At 31.5% G+C, this 12,559-nt stretch overlaps 1 protein-coding gene and 1 pseudogene across 3 annotated transcripts in view; one reads left to right on the forward strand and one right to left on the reverse strand.

Annotated features, from left to right (window-relative positions):
- CSMD3 (CUB and Sushi multiple domains 3) overlaps window positions 1–12,559 on the forward strand; it is a 1,632,969-nt gene that overhangs the window by 1,072,715 nt on the left and 547,695 nt on the right. For all 3 annotated transcript variants that reach the window (XM_072603249.1, XM_072603250.1, XM_072603251.1), the window contains 2 exons: window positions 422–560; window positions 10,938–11,125. In XM_072603249.1, coding sequence (XP_072459350.1) covers window positions 422–560; window positions 10,938–11,125 — 327 coding nt within the window. The remainder of the gene's footprint in view (window positions 1–421; window positions 561–10,937; window positions 11,126–12,559) is intronic.
- On the reverse strand, window positions 8,200–11,151 carry LOC140500587 (serine palmitoyltransferase 1 pseudogene; annotated as a pseudogene).

The following is a 12,559-nucleotide window of genomic DNA, read 5'->3' on the forward strand; positions in this document are numbered from 1 at the left end:
AGGATATCTGTGTGACCTTGCTCAAGTTACTTATCTCAAGTTAATATGAGAGAATTAACAAAGGTGATCTCTAGGGTTTTTCCCCTATCTAATGCAGTGACTCTTTCCAGACTGAAGAAATGATAATACTAGCTATTTGTGGAGGGGAGATTGGTAAAATTGTTATTTTAAGACTTGAGAATAGTGATAACCTTATTTGACCTAAAGAGTCTAAGTAATATTTTAAGAAGTGATTACTTATAGGGCATAAGTTAATTTAATATCAGAAATAATTCACCACATTTTTAGAAGCAATTATTAACATTGGTTTACTCCAAAGAAGGTCTTTCAAAAACCCATGTGTATAATAATGTTGAAAGTTACTTTTATTATCCTTTTTAAAAAGTTTCATTCTTATTTTTCTCAATTATTTGATTTGCAGCTCCATGTGGTGGACATTTTTCCTCTCCCAGTGGAGTGATTCTTTCCCCAGGATGGCCAGGGTATTACAAAGACTCCTTGAATTGTGAGTGGGTGATTGAAGCTGAACCTGGACACTCTATCAAAATTACATTTGAAAGGTCTTGAAAAATACTTTTCTTCTTTTTTTTAAAAAAAGTTGCTTCTATAAAAATATTTGATATTTTCAAATAATGTCAAATTGTAAGTTATGATTGAAATTTATAATTGTTTAGCTTTCATTTTTCTATCTAAGCTTTTAGCATATTCTTAAGTTAATTTTCTGTGTTAAATGTTGTAGCAACACAACTGAGATATGCACGTATGACCTTTATACTTTATAGAAATGTACACTATTGAGTAAAGTATCTGTGACCTTTTGCTTAATGAGTTTAGTTGTCCCATATTTTGAAAAGCATGTGAATTTTGCTTTGCTGACTTCCATGAGGCAAAGGTGTTGTAAATGCATTCAAATCAACACTGTGCTTTAGTTTCAGACACATATATTCTGCCCTACATACTTAAAATTATCTGCCCTTCAAAAAAGCATGGATGAATCACATACTGTGATTATGGGAAATAGCATAGGAGTTCAGCCCTCCTTAGATCAGGAAAAGTGTTCTAGATTATATCCTCTGTCTTGTTTTCAGCTTGACATATCTTCTTTATCCTCCAGCCAGGTCATCCATCTGGTATGATGGGGAAGTTCGTACAAATTAGTAGCCTATTTTAACTGACGTAGAAATCAGATATTACCCAGAATCCTTCCATATAGACAAACAAATCAGAAGGAAATCTTGTGAAATATTTTGTTTTGACTTTACATAGTAAGGTGTTAATATTTATGCCTATGGGTCATGGACATGATTATTATTGTACTGAAATTGAAATGGCATATTTTTACAATTGTTTACATTGTTTTTAGAAAAGTACTTTTCTTTATTCATTGTCATATTTTTGCATTGTACAAAGCAGTGGGTAAACTTCACATCCAATTTCTCTACAATGAGAATATTTTGTATAAAAGTCCCAGATGTAATAGGGAAGTGCTTCTGATTATATTCATGATATTTTTAATCTACTGGTATGGTGGATAGGGCATTGGGCTTAGTCAGAAACACAGGTTCAAATCTCGTGTCAGATACTTACTATCTGTGTAAGTTGTGGCACATTACCTACAACATCTGTGTCTATTTCCTTATCTCTAAAATGAGGGATTTTGACCTGATTTACTCCAAGGTCCTTTCTAGTCCCCAGTCTATGAACCTATGATCCCATACAATAGGGGAGAGATTAGGTGGTTTTTATTAAATTTGAAATATCAGAAACTAGAACTGTACAATCAATCTTAATTAAAATCCACATTTGAAATTTTCTTGTTTGATAAAATGTTCAGTTTTCAACTTAATACACCATTTGCAAGTATCACAAATGAAAAGTAATTTACATTTTGTTTTACTTAAGACTTACACATATGTGTATACACATATATATGCCTATAGACACATATACATATGTGTTTTGTCATATACATTCATAATATACTTACTTTGCCCCTTTATGCTTTGCTAGTTTCTTCATCTCTGCTCAATGTGGTCACAAATAAAATCTTTAAGTAAGACTAGGAGCTAAAATCAACATGGACAGTGATTCTCAAAAAAAGTACTTAGAAGATAAACTACTTCATAAGTGATTAAAGAAAGCAGTTGGGGAGGTGGAAAGTTATTCCTATTCTGGCTTCCTGGACACTTGTAATACATGGTCTCTTTATCATGAAAGTTCTGTATTGCATTTTGATCTTAAAACTAAGTTTTCTTCTTAGTGCAACAGTAACAGTGCAATGCCAATAATAGTAATCTAATTCAAATAACTCATATAAATATCATCTATTATTGTTACTTCTAGTCATAACTGATGATCCTCTGGAGCCAGAGATAATTTTTTTGAATGTGACTTTTTCTGAATACTTTACTGAATTTATATAGTCATCATTAAAGTTATAATAGGGTGGACTTCACCTGAATTAACTTCATTTCAGATCTAATTGCAGATGGAGTAGTTCATATCAATTAAGCCACTTATCATTCTCCTGTATCATGATAGATGTTTTTAAACTTTCCCTTCCCTAAATGCCAACATATTCTGCCTTGGTTCCTCTTAATTCTATGATGCTGAGTTTTGCACATGCTCAGGTTAAAGCTAAGTTCTACTACTGATCCAGGATACATATCTGGATGCATTCTCAGTTTATTTTGAGTATAATTTCAGGCTCTTTTACCTTGGATCTCATTGATATTTCATCCTTGGAGTTTTTCTTAGGGGTCTTTCTCCATTAGGGACAGAAATAGGAGGGAATAAGTATAAATTAAGCCTGTACATCATACATAGTGGTAAGAACATTACAAATATTATTTTAACTTTTTTTGCATGAATTTTGTACAGCTGTATTGTTTCTAATAAAAGAATTCTCTCTTTTCCTCTGCCATTTGTTCCCTCCATTCTTAAACAGGCACATTTAAAATTATTGTTGTTCTGTCCTGTCCCACTCTTCATGACCTCAAGAAGCATATCATGCCAATACTGTCCATGGGGTTTTCTTGGCAAAAAGTTTGAGTAGTTTGCCATTTCCTTCTCCAGTGGATTAAGGCAAAAGGAAATTAAGTGACTTACTCAGGGTAACACTGCTACTAAGTGTCTGAATCTGTATTTGAATTCAGGTCTTCCTGACTCCAGGTCCAGCATTTTATCCTTCCTAGGTGCCTTCCAAAGGTTTGCAATAGCACATTCTTACCGTGAAACTGCCGGAATAATTTATTTTATTGAGGGCCCCCTACCCTTCCTTATGCCTTGAACTTTGACCAACATTTTACTAAGAATTTTTTTCCACCCTTTGATTGTATATTCCTGAACTTCAGTTTCCTCACTTGTGAAATTGGAATAATACTCATACTATTCCTTCAGGATTGTTTTGAAGAAAGTGTTTTCCAAATTCTAAACTGCTCTATAAACATAAGCTGTAAACCACAATTTTCCATTGATTTGCTATTGAAAATGATAAAACATTCTATGTTTTATCCAAGGTCCATATATAGAAGAAAAAATAACATTTATTTTTCACTCTCATATGAAAACTTTCCTAAAGCTTTAAAATAATTCTCTCTCCTTTTCTGCACATTGAGCATCTCCATTTCCTTCAATTTTTTACCATATGACCTGATTTTGAGCTCTTACCATGATGGCCACCTCTTCTCTTGACTTGCTCCAATTTTGATATAAAACACCCAGAAATGAATACAGTATTCATTATCTGGTCTGACCATTCTAAAGTACATTAGGACCACTTTCCATAATCGGGGATATATTCCATAATCATTAAAACTTATTTTTTTCTCTCTCTTCCTCACCACTTATAACCACAGTTCTTTCTCTCTGGAACTGTTTTTGTTAACCCCCAGTTCTCCTCTTTTGTCATTCTCCCAATCTCTCTTAATTTTAGTGCTTGTCTTCTGTTGACTGTTTTCCTATTTTTCCTATACATAGCTTGTTTGTACACAGTTATTTGCAAGTTCTGTCCCCATGAAATTGTGAGCTCCTTGAGGGCAGAAACTATCTTTTGTTTTTCTTTATATCCTTAGTTCTTTGCACAATGGCTAGCACAAGCTTAATAAATGTTTGTTGACTGACTGGCTGACATTATTCTCTCTGACTGTGCTTACTTCCTCCACTCATATTTCTAAGCTGGAGTTCCCAAGTTCAGACCAAATGTTCCACCATATCTATTTCTCCTTTATTCTATGCTTCTATCTTATCACAATACAATTGTAGTCTCTCTAAAACAAATATACATCTTTTATTTGTCTAGTTTTAAATGTATTAATAATGAACATTAAACTTTTTAAAAAGGCCCCATATTCATTAGTCCTAGTTATGTTAAGCTATCCTTAAGACAATGTATGAAATCATCATAATCTTCAGGAAAAGGTCACAACATGCACACCACAGTCATGAAATACTCCACCCATTATATCTTAATAACACTTATACTTGACATGTTGTGACAGGATTGGGAACCAGATAATAAATTGTACTTAACTAAAAAAAAAAAAAACAAACAAACAAACCCAACAACAAAGCATTTCATTTGCCCTCTGCCACTTGAAAACTCATATTTTGTTTGGAAAGTTTAGGAAACTACCTGAGAGGATAATTAGGAACATAGTATGTTGTTGTATAGGGCTTTGGATATCACCATGAATAACCATTGATTATTGTTTATTTTAAAGAAAAATGATAAAATTATAGTTCTAAAGTTATCTATTCCATACCAGTTTGGCACTGGAGAAATTAATTTGCTTCTAACAAGTGACAGCCACTATTTGGGTTTTTAGGTACTATATGATAATATTAATATGAACAAAAATAATGTTGCATATTTATATGAAGGTTAAGGTGTGCAAAGTGCTTCCTTCCCAACAGTCTTTTGAGTTATGGAAGGCTAATATTTTTGTGACCATTCATAGATGAAGCAAATTAAGCTCTGAAAAATTGTCTTGTCTGTAGTCTTATAGTCAGAGGTCAACCTATAATTCTATGCCTTTTTATATTCTATCCTTGCATATTGCACCATGAAAGACCAAGAGGGAAGCCATAAATATATTTGGGAAAAATTAAACTAATTTTCATTCTATAAGATCGTACAAGATATTCTAAAGTTGAGGCAGATAATAACATCTTAATGAATTGTTCTGGCCAAACAATAATAGATCATTTGATCAAACTAGCCTTCCAGTGAAGAGCCCTTCTATACTTGTATAATTCTTTGGCTAAGCCCTTACATTTGTCTTCATGTGACAGTTACATGATTCAGTTCAGAGCCAGCCCCTTCTTTAAGTCTGTCTGTCCATTAATAAACATTTATCAAGCATCTACTATGTGCTGAGAACTGTGTTTTGAGCAATGGTGATACTAAGAAAGGCAAAAGACTGTCCCTGTCCTAGCAAAAGTTCACAATATAAAGGGGAGACAGGATACAAACTGTGTACAACAAGTAATATAAAGAATAAATAGGAAATAATCAACATGGAAAGGCACTAGACTTAAGAAGGATTTCCAGTATATTTTCCATTATGTTCAATATTTCCATATTAAGAGCTCACATTCAGCTGTTCTAGCTTTTGAGCACCCTGAGTCAACTCTACTTTATGACATACAATGTCTGAATAAAACTTGAATGGAAGGTAAAAGTTTAATACATTTTGAAGAATAGATTTTATCTCTTCTGTAGGATAATGAAAATTTCTTTAAGTACTATTATAGCTAATACAAAAGAAAAAGAAAAAAACCACTCAAACCTCTCAAATCTTTGTCTATATATGATTCTTAATATAGTCCTTTTACAATATAGGTTCATTTTCAAACTTGTAGAGTGGTATGCTTAGATTCACTCTTCTCCATTCAGTTCCTACTCCTGGAAGGTGTTGTCTCTCAGAGCCCATTACTTTGTCAAATTTGAGAATGAGAGGAACTCATTTCTCTGATGCTTCTTCAACTAGTCAAAATGGAATTCATATTCTTTCTTATCCACTTTTCCCTTGAAGTCCAATCCTCTCTTTTGAGTGGCCTGTTTTGTTTTGTTTTTAAATTTTCTTTTCTTCTTTTTTCAGAAACCATAAAGAAATTGTCCCAAAATTTATTGTGCTTTTCCTGTCTCAAAATCCCCTAATCTCTCCCCCACAGCATGATGTTAGTTACTTAGGAGAATTTACTGTTATTTCTTTTTATCTTCCAACTGGTTACTTCCACTTGGATGCCATGATAAGCTTAATATGAATATATCTTGTTATTAAATCAAGAACCTTTCTTTTCTCATGATTTTTAAAGAGACATTTGAGAACACAATGGAGAATGTTTTATAAAATAATTTTATTACTAAATGATATGGTATTTTTTTTCAGAAAACAGCAATGTAATGTAATGATCTCTACACCGTAGCTTTGAAGGAGAAATGTGTAAAGGTTATCATGAGGCATCTTGTATTCGTTCTCTTTCTACACCACTTCTTATCACAGCTCTGTAATCAACTTTTGTGACCTTCCCTAAGTTTCCTTGTTATTCTCTATGATTTTAGTTCCTTTCCATAGTTATTTTCTTTAATGATGTGCTCTCACAAAACAAACAAACAAAAACTTTCTCTCTATTACTAATTAAAGTCCTTCCATTATTCAATACAATGTCTCTCCATATTTCAATCAAATTAATCCCTGGCTCCTCTTACATACATTCAAAATTAGTCAGATTTTAGCTAGTTGATTATTTGAGATAGGATGCTACTTAATTTTTAATACCACAAATAGACTGGCAAACCAAGTAGCTGGAATAACAGAAATCCATAATTCATGGAAACCAATAATACATTTATTTCAAGGATTAAGTGTCTTCCTGTGGATGTCCCTGTGGTCCTATTGTATTTTCCTCAACTCAGAATTTCATTTAGGAAAAAGCTTGTCTGAACAGATAGGAATAAACTAAATTTACGAAATTGTCTTTTTTAAAAAAAGTGGGCAGCCACATAGACCTGTGCTAGAATACTCACATACACATATAAGCTAATATTACAATTATTATTTTTTAATGGATGCACATTATTTGCATTTACTGAAAACAATGATAGAATACTTTTGATTGTTAAAGGGAAAACAATTAAAATACAACTTAAAAATTTTATCTTTGAACTTTTGTTTTATCTGTGTGGATTTTGTGTATCACAGAAGCAGTAAAGAAGACCATTTTGTTTTCCATTAATTCAGAGAACACCTACAACTGATATCTCCGTATATAAACCCATGATCCAAAAAAACCCCATATATTTAAAACTTCCTAAAACATATAGAGGCCATAGTTTAAATTTTTGAATAATCACAATAACCTCCTACCCCAAATAGATCAGAAGTCAACATATAATATATGTAAAGATAAATACATTAAACAAATTGAATTAAAACTTTCTACCTTAGCAAGCAAGCATGAACAATGTAGACCAAGGAATAGCATTTTCTTTGTTAGAGATGCTTAAATACCAATATATATTTAATGTGAAACAAAAAATTTCAGAGCAAAGCATATTAAAATGAAAAGATCATAGTAATAGCATGAAAATATATAGTTTCCTTAAGACATTATCTTTCATTTAGCATGATTTGATTAAGGAGAACTGTGAAAAAGTGACATTGAACTATATATTAAATAATCATTGATGAGTTTCACTTATGCATTATTATTCCTCAAAGTTTTATTGAATAATTTTATGTGGAAACTTAAGGACTAAAGAGTGCTTAAAATTTTATCATTTTAGAAGGAAAAATATATATTTGGGAAAGTTAAAGATGTGGAAAATAAATATTAAAATACTGGTATAATGAAAATCCTCACTTAAATAGTACTAAACAATACAGTTTAGATACATTTAGATACATACTCAGATACATTTAGATTTTTTCTTACAGAATTGCTATTGGTACTCACTGGAGAGAATGGTGTGTGTGTGTGTGTGTGTGTGTGTATATTATGTATGTGTTAAACCACTCCTCTTACATTCACACTTTTTGTCTGTACTTTTATGAAATTATTCATGTACACAACTGCAAACTCTTTATCAAAGAATATCCCACAAAGAATTTGAATTCTTTGAGGCATCCGCATACCATAGACTAATACACAAAAAGGTAACATCTTCTTGGAACATATTAAGTTCATTGATGATGACTAAATCATGATGGACTGTGAAGCTTCTTTCATTGTAAATGCAGTTTTCTCTAGTTCTTTTTCAGTTCTACTGTCACAACAATTCTAATACTAGAAGGAAAAATTTTTTCTCTTCTTTTTCCAAGAAGTATGTCTGAGTTAATACAATATTTCTGTTCATGTATTTATCTGCTATTCTCTGAAGTGATATCATTCTCTTGAGATCCTGGGTTCTCTTCTAGTTGTAGATGAAATGCTAGTGAAAATGATTTGCCTACTACTGTTAATCCATAAGTGCCTTGTAAGCCTCTATGAATTTGTTTGCACTTCTTTCTCAATACCTGAAAATTTCTGGAGTCTCTTCCATGATGTTGAGGGCCTCAATAGCAGCTGCAGCTTAAATAAGAGAGATGGAGAGACTGAAAAGCAATATCCTTAACCTGAAAGTTGCAGATGATCAATTACCAAAGATCTGCCACAGCAAAATCCTCCAATAGCAACTAGGAAATTCTCCGTGTTAGCACTTGATAAGATTGGTATCATCAATATCTGTATCAAAATGTTCAGTGACTCCTTGGCCATATTCTCCTAGAACTCCAAATGAAAGGCTTTTCTCTAAAACTGTTCTTGCTTTGTTCTTATATTTTTAACTTGACTAATTCTGAAAGTGGACAAATAGATCTGGTATTCATATATAGTCCTTCTACTACAATAAACCTTCAAGTTATGTGTGCCTTATAAGGATTCTTTTGGCTTCAATCTCTTGTTCTTTTAGCAGGCACTCCAGGTAAAGCATGTCATTATGCTTGAATACCTTAATGTCACTAGGAGAGATGCTTGTGAGGAGCAAAGCAGGCAACTCTATCTACAAATACAATATCTTTCCCCATTTTTGAATAAGCTGGAATAGAACTGGCAATTGTGGCAAATCCATATGAGTAAATAATAGCTTCCTCAGTCTTCATAAACTTTGCTAGATGTTCTTTTAATTATAAATAAAATCCAGATGTGCCATAAAATTCTCTAGGTCCACAAGTCCTAATACATAATTTTTTGAGATGCTAAGCCTGCCTCCTTTACCCTAGAATTATCCAAATGTCCAAGAAAATTAAATGATGCAAAATTTATACATTCCTTTCCATTCATCACAGTTTTCTGGACTGCAGGACCTGAAACAATGTTGTAGTTAAGAGCAGGATGATCTTTGGAAATAGGAGACACAAGAGGTTTTGGCTGCTGCTCTTCAATTAATTCTTTTTTGTTTACTGTGAAGTCAGATCATTCCTGAAATTTACTTGTTTTGAAGAAAAGTCTGATTATCTAGAGAATTAGAATTCCTTCCAAAATGTGATGGTAGACAAGGAACCTCATGTCATGCTTGAACCATCTCCATCAACCCCCACTGCTCTCCAACCATTGCATAATTACTTATTTTAAATGATTTTAAATTATAGGTTTAATTGTGAACTCTCATGTGCTACATTAATAATTGCTTCCCATTAATTGTAATTTAGCTAAAGTCTCAAAATCATTTTTAAAAATTATTTTTAAGGGAATAAAATAGCCTACTGTTTTTATTTGAAAATGACAGGTAAAAATGACTGTACTTCTTGAAAACCACTTACATATGAATGATAATTGCATGTTTATAATACACTTATTAAAAATTATTACAATAAAGTGATGAGATATTTCGGAGGTACATATAGACTTAGTAAAGATAGGTTGTTGTCAATGAAGACTCAAAAATTTGAGACTGAAATTTCTTTTAAAACCAATAATTGACTACAATTTAATACAGAAGTTTAACCTTTACAATATATTCTACTCTAATCCTCTCCTTAATTCCAGCCCGATATGTACAATACATTTGAAAAATGATACTTTAAAACTTATTTTATTTATGAAAATAGGCAAAAATGATTCAACTTGGATTGTTTTCCATATTAAAAATCTGTGAACCAGATTCAGAATGTGGTATTCTTTTAGAGTGTATACATTAAGGAAGAAATAACATATCTAGTGATAATAATTCAATAAAGGAACCCATGAAGGAAAAGAAATTCTCATTTCTAATATTTAAAACATTTGAAAATGTGGGATACAATCTTAAAATAATTATCTTCTCATACAGTTCTTATACACATTTAGTTGTTCTGGGATTTCCTAATCAGAAAATAAACATAATTTCCAGATCTCATGATAAAAGATTGATTTTTTTAAAAAGGCAAAATGATGATTTTAGAAAACTGTTCAGTGAATGAGAAATATCTATGTAAACTTTAGGAATAATTAGTAATAGTTTAACAGCAATAGTTAAGAATTCTTTATTAAATACTGAGCACTGTTTAAAGCTCTAGGTGTGCGAATAAAGGCAAAAACAGACCTTGCCATCCAGGAACTTACATTCTAATGAAAAAGTAGAATATAAAGAAATACTAACAGGAAGAATCTAGAGTAAATGAACCTTAGAGGAGAAAACTGGGGAATGAGGAGTAAAACCATGGGATTTGGGTGCATTGAACGTCTTCTGCAGGAGGTGGCGTTGGAGCTAGTAACAGAAATATTAATCATGAAGAACAAACATATACACAGTTTTGACATTGTTGGCATGAACTTCAAAATAAATAAGATGAATCTGTAAAAAATAAAATAACATACTATTAGAATTTTAAGTTAGATAAAAACATAGAAGTTAACATCTTATGTGTTCTTTTTCCATTAAACATATATTTATATGTAAGTCTCTTATATCTTAGATTTCAGACTGAACTCAATTACGATGTTCTGGAAGTCCATGATGGGCCAAACCTTCTGTCACCTCTGCTTGGATCTTACAACGGTACTCAAGTCCCACAGTTTCTGTTTAGTAGCAGCAATTTCATCTACCTTCTATTTACAACAGACAATAGTCGTTCTAATAATGGATTCAAGATTCATTATGAAAGTAAGTACTCCCCAAAATGCTGGCTTCCTTTTGCCTGTTCATTTCTCTTTGCAATCAGTATTGCTGTTCTGTCATTGTAGATTTAATGGAATTTTATTTACAAACACTTCAGTGCATTCAGATTATCTGGTGTTGCTTCACAAGATTTCCTCTATTGAAGTCTCCTACGTACTCAAATTTCCTTCCAGGTTGTATCTAATGTTTATTACAAATGGTAGAAAATAACAAGAAATGACAGAGTATCAAAATGTAATTTTAAAAATTTACATACTTTTGCATTCTGCGTAGTTCAAAAGATCAGATAATAGAGAACTAGAAGGCAACTTCAAACAAAGCAGTGAAGTTATGAACAATGTCTTACACTTTTTATCTGCTTTTTCAGTCAGTCATCCTTATGAAATATCCTTTTATGTTTTAATTTTCATTCAAATGAAGAAGTAATATTTCTATTATAATAGGCAGCATTGTATTCTCTAGAAATGATGGAAAATAACTAATATTAAAAAAGATCTAAATACATTAATAACCTGTCATAGCATAAACCTACCTGAACAAGTAACTCATAGAGGGGAATACCTAAAATGAAGGAAATTCAGCATCAAAGGTTACAGGACTGTGTTGATCAAAAATTAAAAAAAAAATATTTTTCCTTAAAACCATATCTTATTTCTATGCAGGTATGAATATATGTATATAGATGTTTATTATGCCATGTTTATGTCAGTATGTTTCTGAGAGATGTGATGACATCTTTGGCTTAATATGAATTGTAAACACATAAACACTGACCTATCATTCATAATTCATATTTCCCATGTGTATGAGCTGGGAAGAATGCCTGCCTAGTACAATGAGTAATGAAAAAGAATCTGCTCTACAACAAACTAGATATGTGGTCATCTAGCTTTGACTAGAAAACCTCCAGTGAAATGTATATTACTAACTCCTGAGGTGGTCCACTGCAGTCTGGCATAACACTGAGAAGTAATGTTTCATATATATTTTGTTTATATATACAAAATATATAACATATATTTATTTATAAAATATATTTTATATAATATAAACATTATAATATAAATATTTATAATATAAATATCATATAAAATATATAAATAATATATATTTATAAAATATATATAATACATATATTATATATTTATTTATATATGAATATATATGTAATATATATAAAATATATATGTATGTATATATATGTGTGTGTATATATCTATATCTATCTATCTATCATCTATCTATCTATCTCTCTATCTATCTATCTATCTATCATCTATCTATGCATATGACACTTGGCACTTCGCAACTTTCATCTGTTGCTTCCCATTTAGCCCACTAAGGACAAGAAAATCAAGTCTAAAGCCTTATTCTACCAGACTTTCAACTCCCCAGAGAGTAGTTGTGATACCTCCTTCA

This window comes from Notamacropus eugenii, chromosome 4, assembly GCF_028372415.1.
Source record: "Notamacropus eugenii isolate mMacEug1 chromosome 4, mMacEug1.pri_v2, whole genome shotgun sequence".
In the NCBI taxonomy this organism is placed as follows: domain Eukaryota; kingdom Metazoa; phylum Chordata; class Mammalia; order Diprotodontia; family Macropodidae; genus Notamacropus; species Notamacropus eugenii.